Below are 10,880 nucleotides of genomic sequence, written 5' to 3'. Positions count from 1 at the left end.
AATATATGTATATATATATATATATATATATATATATATATATATATATATATATATATATATATATATATATATATATACATATATATATCTCTTTTTTTATTTGTAAGGAACGGCCTGGCCGTATTGCTAATTGTGGCTTAAATTATCCTCCATGAAATAGCCAAATCTCTATATATCGTGTAGATAGCATCCAGTCGATTTCTACTTAGACGATGTCGATCATTTGACATCTGTACATCAAAGCAGGCCGGGCCTAAACACAACCAAGACACTGGAAACCATTTATGGGGAAAAAAGTATACCGGAACTCTATAGGCTGCTATATTCCGGACGTGTGTCTAAATTGACGAGGAAGGCACAGAAAAATTTAGTATTCCTTCGATATCTTACCAGAGTTACTTGCTCTGAAGAATGTGATCCATCACAGCATTAAAGGAGAGCAAAGTTTCAACAATGTCGAATTTCAAGAATCAGAGATAACTCATGAATAACATAACCACCCAGAAAGATGAAGAGGCTCTAGCACGGTCGTCAAACGGCAACGCTGGACTTGAATGATGATCACCATGAATGTTTGGTCCTGGGAGTGATTAGGTTTAAACCCAGTGGTGAATTTAACTCCGATCAAGCGGACGATCTTTGCCCCTCAATTCGTGACATCCAAGAAACCTCGTCGTCTCAGATATTTCACCGTTCATGGGGCATGATCTGACGAGAGATCCTGACGCTAGTGCCCTAACCAGCGTATCCTTCCGGCTTTGGCAACCGTCAGGAGGTCTGCATTGCCAAACAGCTCAGCTAGCTCGTGGTTCATCCTCCTTCTCCACACGCCCTGCTCGCACTAGCTTGTTCTGTAAGCTAATGTGGAAGCAATACTGCACTGGTAAGGTATGGATCCGAAGCCTGTTGAACGTTAACATTGGCTCTCCAAACCCCACTTCGACTCAATACGCCCCCGGCGTACAGAACGGTAACATGTCCCTCCAAATATCTGAGCCTGGGTATATGGGGAAACCAAACCCCATGGGAAGGTGGATGATATGGCTAGCTAGCGTCTGTTCTCCATGTTAGGGGCGGCGAGTCTTTCCTCCTGTCATGGCTTCCTACGGGACGTTTAACAGCTAAGATGCGTAGACCTTCCGACGAGACATAGGGTTGGGAGAGGGGCCTTGCAAGCCACCCTCATTATAAACGCAGCGAACGAAAACATTACCATCTAAGGAATGCTATTATCCTAAATTAGACAGTTGCAAAATTAATCCTACCGATGCTAAACTGCTATGAATGCAATACCTACGGCTTAGAACAGTTCTCGACCAGATAAAACAATCCACTTCCGGAAGATAATAAAAGTCGCAACTCACAGACCTTACGTTGACTGGAATGTTTCACTCGTGTCTAAAAAAAGCGAAAGCCTGGAAAGACTGTTTTACTTCTTCCATGACCTGACGACCTCATGAGTCATGCTTGCCATTTCTTTTTGAGCCTCGGACCTGCCGCATGAAGACCGATGCCGCTGTCGCCTCACCGGCCCGGCCTGGACTGGAAATACTACTCACCGAATTTTTCACCGATCAGGAAAAATGTCATCATCAATTGCTCTTATATAATTAAATAAATTAAATTAAAACATACACAATTTTATTTATGATTTACCCATTTTTATTCATAATAATATTCAAGCCTCAAATGCATATGCTTTAGCTTAATGAATACAGATATGTGTTTGTAGTTTTATGTTGATCCGAAATGAACCGAAAATTTCCTCATTCTTGCATCTTTTATTTTTTTAACCTGCAAATATGTTTTTTTAAATGCATTAACATTTATAAAAATTTTGTGTAAGGTATAAGAAGGTGCGATAACCTATTTCTTTTTTTTTACTTTTCGATTAAACATATTTCATATACGTTTCTATTGAAGTTGTTTCTTGCTGAACAGTTAGTATCCATCGTCATTCTTAAAAACAAAGATTTTTATAGAACATTCAAATAAAAAAACATCAAATTTTCTCCTGCAATTGTATCAAGGTAGAGCTGTTTTGGACCAAGAAAAATCGGGTGTTTTTGTTCATAATATTTTAAAAAATGTCCAAAGAACTGAAGTCTCTTTTTTGTTGCTTTTAAACTCCGTATATCTAAATCTAAGCAATAACAAAATCTCCAAGGAAAACAGCCGTTAATGAGAGTAACAAGAAAAAAAAACGGGAGAACATGGACGCTTACCAGTTTCACCGGTTCTTACATATCGTCCAGCAGAATGGTTTCGTTAATGAGTTCGCGCATCCCGCTAATGTTGCGCATGTGCTTCTGCCAGAGCCAAATGTACGGATAGCGATTCTCGTCGACTTCCCGCGCGCCGAACGCCATCAACGCGATCAAATTTTCCGGATCGGAGAACTTACCAATCGCGTACGTCGGTTGATTACCGCTCGCCCGCATATTTTTCGCCCGCGTCTCGATGTACGACTCGAGCAGCAGCCGCCCGGAATAGGAGCGCAGGTCACACATCACCCCGAGAAACTCCCAGTACTCCTGCCAGCCAACGTTGGCAAACCGGGCCAAATTACGGCCGACCCGTTCCATCGCATTCTCCTGTCGGGTATGGCGGAACGAATGCTCCAAGAACGATGCGGAACCTTCCTGGCCGGTGTTGCCGCCCGCGGTGTTCGGGTCGAAGCTGGCGAAGAATTGATGATCGTTCGCTGCCACAGTCGTTAGCGTTGGTGACGATTGCCACTGGCTGCGAAAATCTATCGCTTCCGACAGCGTCATCGGACCGGCGAACGCTTTCACGTACTGTGCCGCCGGACCCCTGCCTCCCGGCCGCGTGAACTTTGGCGCATTGTCGCGCGAGAATGGTTCGCCCACGAATGGCATATCCAGATCGTCCTCGGTCCGTATCAGTGGTACGAAGTAATTTTTCTCCAGCAGATCCGATATAATGTGCCATTCGCGGTTCTTGTCAACATCCGACGCCGTGCGGGTCGTGTTGACCTGCACTGGAAACAAGCCGTACTTGTTCGGCAGATACTGACACTGGGGGAAGGCGATCAGTGTGGCGACCACTTTGGAATGGCCATACCGCGCTGCCGTATGGAGCGGCGTTTCGCACAGCGTCCGGGAGCGCTCGTTCAGGAACTTGCGCAACAGTGCCTCAGCGGTGTCCACCGCCGATGAGAACTGGGTGTTCTGAGCCCACGCAACGTACTTCGGGTTCCGGATGGTGTCCAGCAGCAGATTGCACACGCTCATGTGGCCAGCGCGGGCAGCGATGTGCAGCGCGTTCTCTTGTGATGCTTGGAACAGACGCGGCTCGCCTTTGTAGTTGATCAGCACCTGACGTACGCTGGCGAGCAGCTGCCAGATACGTTCCTTATTACCTGTTTCCAACGCCATCCGGAAGTCGGCAACGTTGCTATACAGCGTGGGAGCCACTTCTAGAGCCGGAAATGAAGAGGCGCCGATTGCTGATTTTGTGTCTTCTTTTGTATCCGTGAAAGATAAAGGAACGTACAACAACAACAACAAAACTTTTTAAAATCCTTGGAAAAAAAACTTGGACGAGATATTCTAGAAAGAGTCCTGGCAATGTGTCAGACGCTAGACTCTGTCCAAGATGAAGTAGGCGATTCCACCCGCCTTTGAATCATACCCCGAAACAAAACCAGATAACTCAAGGCTCTAGACTCTAGGCTCTACGCTCCATCCCATGTTCACGTTTCACGCCGCTTGAACAGCGTCTACCGAATCAAAGTAGCGCAGAAGAAATTCTAACCATACAGCGGACAACAATCCCACACTTACCGTAACGTGTGTCCCACGGTTTCTTCAGAAAACGGGTAAAATCTTCGATAGTTTCCAGCACAATCATCCGACTGCCGGGATGCAGCTTTAACACATCCAATGCCTTTCTACGATTTTGGGAGCAATGCGTCACGACAATGCTACCGGGTACAGGTTCCTTGGCAGCTATCGCCTTGGCTCTCGTTGGCGGCCGGTTTCTACGGGGCTTGCTATAGTTCGTCGTCACGACAATGTAGTACGGCATTCTGACACACACGCGCACGAATATTCCAGACAAGCTTCACCGAAACCTTACACGCTCAGCACAACACGACGTTATGGCTCGGAACACTCGCGCAATGATCGTTCGATCCGACCAAATATCTCGGTGAGATCTCTGCTATCGGTAAAAAACTGCACTACACAAACTTTGAAATTATCCTGCCGAAGGTACGGAAGCACCGTCAAGCACCTGGGAGCACAAGATTAATAGTGAAGATAGCTTTGTGTCGTAACGTCGAATGAAGCCAGATGACTAAGACTAAGAGCATAAATAAACGGCAATCAAACCTTGTGCAAAAACGGTGTAATTGGCATGATGCAATTTTAATGCACAAGTGTCCGTTTCTCGAAAGCTCGGCACAAAGCGAAGGAGCACCGCGAGGGGGACGAGCGAAAGCTTAATGTGCGCGCGAGTGTCAAAAAACGAGACAGCGAGCATCTCCACTCTTGAAAATAGAGGAGTTAGCCGAACAGGCTTTGACTGCACGATCGGCCATGATGGAGTTGTGTGGCTGAACGCACACAAGTGAACGATACGACGATCGGACTACTCTTCCGAAACGGAAACAAACTTTAATTGAGAGAGAGAGAGAGTGAAAGAGTTGAGCTCTCAACACCGAAATTCCAGTTCGTGCTTTGACGAATCACACAACTCTCTTCGTTAAGCGACGCTCAGGAGCGTGAGGGAGCGAGCTCATTCGAGACGATCGTGCGATCAGTAGCGGCGAAAGTGAGACGATCGTACATTTGCACCCGATCTCCACGCTGCTCACGGGTACGGTGAGAGCGTAAAAGCCGAAAGCCGAACCTAAGGGCCGGCCAGCACTATAAAAAGTGCAGTCGGTCCGATCATACCTTGCAGTTGGTCTTTTGTGCTTAGAAATAGTATATCGTGTGGACGAGAAAGTAGTTCGAGCGGCTGCTAGCTGGTATTTTTCCAGCACAAGTGGCAAGCTCTGAACACAGGAGTGAATGTTTGTAGATTTAGTGTGTGAATGAGTGTGCAAAACGACCGATTGCCGTTAAGTTAAGTTTACGTCTTTAAGTGTCGATATAAGCACTAGCTTTAAGGCTTGGCGGCGATAAAGTGACGAACGCTTGTTTGGACGAAGCCGGTAAGTAAAGTGAATTTATCAATTTAACTTTCCACCGTGTTGTACGGGTTTTCGTGGCTGAAGTTATGGTGTTTGAAGTGCAAGTGCTAGCGATGTGTTTGGGGGCTAGCAGCCCCAAAGATTTGGTCGTTTAAATTGTTTGCTAGTCGGTATAGGCAGATTTACCTCGCGATAGGCTCCAGTTAGGCTTAGGTAGTTTTTGATTAAGCTTTTTAGAATGATCTTCTCTCGTTGAATTTTGGAACGTTGCGATACACCCATGTGATAGACTAGCGACCCAAGTGTTGGTCATTGGGTGTGGTCACGCAAGTGTTAAAAGTTACATGAGTTTCCTATATGTTTTTGTTACAACTTATTCAAATTGATTTATATATGTTTTCAAACTTCAGTACCGTCGTTGGAACGATAATGTGATTCATGTGTAAGCATCGCGAAATTTCAACCATGAAATATCGGCATCGTCAAGAAGTTTTTGTGAAAGTTTTTCAATTTGTTCCAATAAGCTAAGGTGTTTGAAGTGCAAGTGCTAGCGATGTGTTTGGGGGCTAGCAGCCCCAAAGATTTGGTCGTTTAAATTGTTTGCTAGTCGGTATAGGCAGATTTACCTCGCGATAGGCTCCAGTTAGGCTTAGGTAGTTTTTGATTAAGCTTTTTAGAATGATCTTCTCTCGTTGAATTTTGGAACGTTGCGATACACCCATGTGATAGACTAGCGACCCAAGTGTTGGTCATTGGGTGTGGTCACGCAAGTGTTAAAAGTTACATGAGTTTCCTATGTGTTTTTGTTACAACTTATTCAAATTGATTTATATATGTTTTCAAACTTCAGTACCGTCGTTGGAACGATAATGTGATTCATGTGTAAGCATCGCGAAATTTCAACCATGAAATATCGGCATCGTCAAGAAGTTTTTGTGAAAGTTTTTCAATTTGTTCCAATAAGCTAAGGTGTTTGAAGTGCAAGTGCTAGCGATGTGTTTGGGGGCTAGCAGCCACAAAGATTTGGTCGTTTTAAATTGTTTGCTAGTCGGTATAGGCATATTTACCTCGCGATAGGCTCCAGTTAGGCTTAGGTAGTTTTTGATTAAGCTTTTTAGAATGATCTTCTCTCGTTGAATTTTGGAACGTTGCGATACACCCATGTGATAGACTAGCGACCCAAGTGTTGGTCATTGGGTGTGGTCACGCAAGTGTTAAAAGTTACATGAGTTTCCTATATGTTTTTGTTACAACTTATTCAAATTGATTTATATATGTTTTCAAACTTCAGTACCGTCTTTGGAACGATAATGTGATTCATGTGTAAGCATCGCGAAATTTCAACCATGAAATATCGGCATCGTCAAGAAGTTTTTGTGAAAGTTTTTCAATTTGTTCCAATAAATTGCAAGGTATTCCACTGATTTGGTTTTTCGCGCTCTCATGCGTTTTTCATGGGTCGAAATCAAGTGTTAGGATTTCTAACACGGTTTTTGACATTATATAATTTTTGTACAACAACGCCTGCTGCAGTAAAAGAAGAGTGAGCGCCGTAGCCGCAGGTCTTAGGAGAAATTTGAAAAAAATGTTTTTGGCATTTTTTGACATTTTGGATTATGGCTAAATTTTTGTATAATTTTTTTTATTGGTTTTCGATTCGCATGACGCACTTAAAGCAATTGCACTTGTTATGCGTACTCTACCAGGAATGTTTATACATATTTTAAAAGATAGTTTTTGTATTTTAGTTCCATATTACAAAAAATGGGACCAAAAGAAGCAACCGAAAATTCAAAATATGTATAAACTTTAGGTGTTTACATTATTCGGAAACTATTCTTACTACCTAAATTATTTACCAAATTTACAAAAAAATTATGATTTGCATCGAAAACGATAGATTTTCGTCAGTGGCCTTAGTTATGTTACATGAATCAATTTTGAACCCAATGAAAACAAATGCATTGGTGTGCGTAAAAATATGCAGAAAATATGATAAAACGTATATTTTTATTCTCTACAACTTTACGCAACATTACTTGAACCAATGTTTCAAACTTTTGTAGTTATACCCAAAAAAAAACTAATGGCCTTATTGTTCTGTTACGCATTGTGTTACTGAATCATAGCTATAATTTTAATAAATATATCTCTAGACAATTCATCTCAATCCAGTTAAAATATATTTTCTCTAGAGCTTTACAAAGCCTTAATATTTTAAAGCGTCTCAAAAACGTTCATACAAATCAGTAAACGAAACCAAAAATATTTGCGAATGCGTGAAAAATCTTCAGAATACCCTATGTTTCAAAATGAATTTAATTCTTTAATAAGTGTTTCACGGGTTTTTTTTAGTTAATTAGGCAGTAGCATCCATTTTTATGGCAGGCTTCTTAGATGAAAAGGTAAACGAAGCTAGTTGATATGGAAACGGCTTCATATGACAGGGAAATCAAATACCTTTTATTGTGATGTCTTCTGATGATATTGCCATAGTAGCTGGGAGTTCGATACGGGGGGAGGTGAACACAAAAATAATATTTCACAATATTTATTATTTTACTCGTAGAAAACTTCTTTTTTATTCATAAAGCACGGCAATGACAATACGGTCATTACTATTTATAAAATATTTTCACCTTGTCACAAGTATCTTGTGCACTTCTTTCCAAGCATTAGTAATCATCACTGCCTGGATGTTTTTTTTTTGTAAAAGGTATTAAATATTCCGAATTACGTTTATCTAGATTTGCTAAAAAGTTTTAAAATTAAACATCATATAAGCAAATGGATGTTTTCTAAACGTGTGACAGCAGAGCAAAGATGGCAGGTGCGATGCGTAACTACGCCCTCTTCCCATCGTACAGCCTAAGCCAAGATGGCAACTGTTGACTCATCAAACGCAAGTGGCTTAACTGAGTCCGCAAGTGCCTTTTCTATCGTCTAATATTTTACCCCTAAAAATAGAACGTTTAATTCGCGTTTTTAATTAGAAAAGCCAACGACTTACAAACTTAGCTTTATGTGGACTTTAAAATTATTTTAATCGGCCGTTAGAAACAGTCCAGTGAGTGGCTTCGGAATGAGTGAATAAGCACACTCGTGCTAGCTCTTTCTCGCTCACGCTTACGCTCATCACTGATTCATCTGACGGGCAAGCTTGGACGAAGTGCTTTTTATTCTTGGCCAGAGTACGGATTTTGATCAGGAAAGTGTCTAATATACATTGTGCATAATATACATTGGGCATAATATATAATATACATAAATTGCCATACTTTGTGAATACGTAACGATGGGCTTATAAGTGCTGAAATTAAATAAACCGACTTATTTCTTACAACAACAACAATAAACTAGTAAAATGTTGTTCAAAATCTTGATGAAGCATTCCCTTTGCACTGGATCGATCAAGAAATTGATGAACATTGGTTTTGATTCACTGTCCTCAGTATAACTATAAAGGCTCGTTTATAGTTGCTTTTCGGGTAAAATGGACACTTTTCATCAGGGTAAATGAAAAAATGAACCAGGTTTCTGGTCTCGTATTCTCGATGGTCCCGGATGAGGCGTGGCGAATGTGACTCAGAATCTACGACCGGGCGTTTCAAGTTTCAACGGTGAATTTCTGACGTCCTGCTGCGTTGACGCGATTACATCTGATTCGCTGATTCGTACATATTTTTACCCCAACTTTTCTCAAATTTCAGCGATAAATGCAATGATATAATTTTCTGAAGCCACATTCTACGTGCATTTTCAGTACCCATAGACATACTTTTCTCAATGTTTAACTTTGTAAAAGGTTTTGTGAGATAGTTTTGAGCCTCTCCTCTTGGAATCTAGCCTTGGATATTTTGTAACAAATTCTGATCTTAACACCTGTCACTGAGAGTAGGACTTCTAAACCAAAAAGTTAAAATAGTTGTTTGAAAAGGTATTTTTGATCAGGATTTTATCATTTAAAGAGAACTTCTTTCCATTTAAATAAATTTCCAGGAGAAATATAAACAATTTATCAAGCAATTTTGATTTCATATGATGATCTATTGAATGTTTGTTTAGTGGATATATCCAGGGATAGGAGTCGCTCGAATCAAATTCCCCTTTTTGGTTGACTTTGGCAGAATTTGGAAGTGAGCAAATGAGTGTTAAATAGAATAAAATCCACGCGAGGCTGTTATAGACCCACAGACAGTAAGAGCAGTTGGTTAGTGAGGAAATTCGGAGACCCAGGCTCTTTGAACCATGGCGTAATCATTACCAGTATTTGGTCGATAAAAATAAATCTAATGAGCCAACGAATATTATGGTGGTTTTCACAGAAAGCCAGAAATGGCAGACCGAGACCTCTCGAGGTTGTAGTGCTAAGGAAGAAGAAGAAATTTACCTAACATGTTAGTGAAAAAAGTTCTAACATTTTATGGAATCTTTTAAATGGTAAATTAAATTTCAAAATTTATTCCCACCATTTTGCTCAAATTATTCACTCTTTGAGGCCCGAATCATCCAAAGGAAAAATAAGGAAGATTAATAAAACTTTTGAAAAATTAAACACTCCAAAAATTAATCAAAATTATATAACTCTCCTCAGAGAATGGAGACGCCTGGTACTTCTAAGTCATTTGAAGTGATGTACAAACTCTCTCACCGTCTTATAAAAAAAAATGAAATATTTATAACTTCAGTAAAAAAAAAATATTCACTCCTAAACATCATCCACATTTGAGTTCAAAATAGAGACTTGCTTTTCCCTAGCTTGGGCCTTACACGAGCGACCGCTATTGGCGTGTGTGAAAGGTACGATGACTATTCCCTTTTCATTGTATCCAATCGAGTCTGTTTCTTTGTTCGTATCACAACTGCAATCACACCATCACGCGTTGGGGTAACTAAGATGCCATTTCCGGTTAAAGTTAACATGGGGCAACACGTTGCAGATCGTGTTGCTGGAAGATTTCGCAGTGTTCCCGGATGTGGTGTGGTGTTCGCGAACCCTATTTCGCCTGATGATGGTTGGGGTTCGTCTGGCCGGAAGTTTCAAGATCAAAATTCCGACTACTGCTAGAGATTGCGATGCGCTTATCGTAACTCTGTATTGAAACAATCTCAAGGTCAATAACGATGAATATTTTTGACGTAAATCAGTTTGGAGAGCGTTACTTCAGAGTTGGTTGGTTGGTCCTAAAGTACTTAAACTAGAAGAAACCATTATCTATGCCGATCAAAATTCAGATAAATAATCACCAGGGACCATTTTCTCGCACCTTCACCAACTTCGTTTGATGAAACTACGAATGACTCCTTCGAAGAGATTGCTTCAAAGAATGAACGTTCATCCAGCTATCCAACACAGCCCATCTTCGGTATGGATGACGTGTCTAATAGTCGTACATATCGCTTCAAATCATTAGTCAAAGAAATTTGAAAAAAATGTTTTTGGCATTTTTTGACATTTTGGATTATGGCTAAATTTTTGTATAATTTTTTTTATTGGTTTTCGATTCGCATGACGCACTTAAAGCAATTGCACTTGTTATGCGTACTCTACCAGGAATGTTTATACATATTTTAAAAGATAGTTTTTGTATTTTAGTTCCATATTACAAAAAATGGGACCAAAAGAAGCAACCGAAAATTCAAAATATGTATAAACTTTAGGTGTTTACATTATTCGGAAACTATTCTTACTACCTAAATTATTTACCAAATTTAC

The 10,880-nt window shown here is 40.7% G+C and overlaps 1 protein-coding gene across 2 annotated transcripts; it reads right to left on the bottom strand.

Moving 5' to 3' along the window:
- Positions 1-837: 837 nt before the first annotated feature.
- Positions 838-4,251, bottom strand: LOC118510350 (ankyrin repeat and LEM domain-containing protein 2-like). 2 transcript variants are annotated; one of them, XM_036052051.1, is made up of 2 exons: positions 3,810-4,251; positions 838-3,487 (listed from the first exon to the last, which is right to left on the bottom strand). In XM_036052051.1, the coding sequence occupies exons 1-2, from the start codon at positions 4,051-4,053 to the stop codon at positions 2,244-2,246; spliced, it is 1,488 nt and encodes a 495-aa protein (XP_035907944.1). In that variant the 5' UTR covers positions 4,054-4,251; the 3' UTR covers positions 838-2,243. The 2 variants fall into 2 exon arrangements, with proteins under 2 accessions (XP_035907944.1, XP_035907952.1); XM_036052059.1 differs by having other exon boundaries at positions 838-3,484.
- Positions 4,252-10,880: the final 6,629 nt, after the last annotated feature.

The sequence above is a fragment of the Anopheles stephensi genome, chromosome X (assembly GCF_013141755.1).
Source record: "Anopheles stephensi strain Indian chromosome X, UCI_ANSTEP_V1.0, whole genome shotgun sequence".
Lineage (NCBI taxonomy): Eukaryota > Metazoa > Arthropoda > Insecta > Diptera > Culicidae > Anopheles > Anopheles stephensi.
This window is presented reverse-complemented; position numbering and strand designations above follow the sequence as displayed.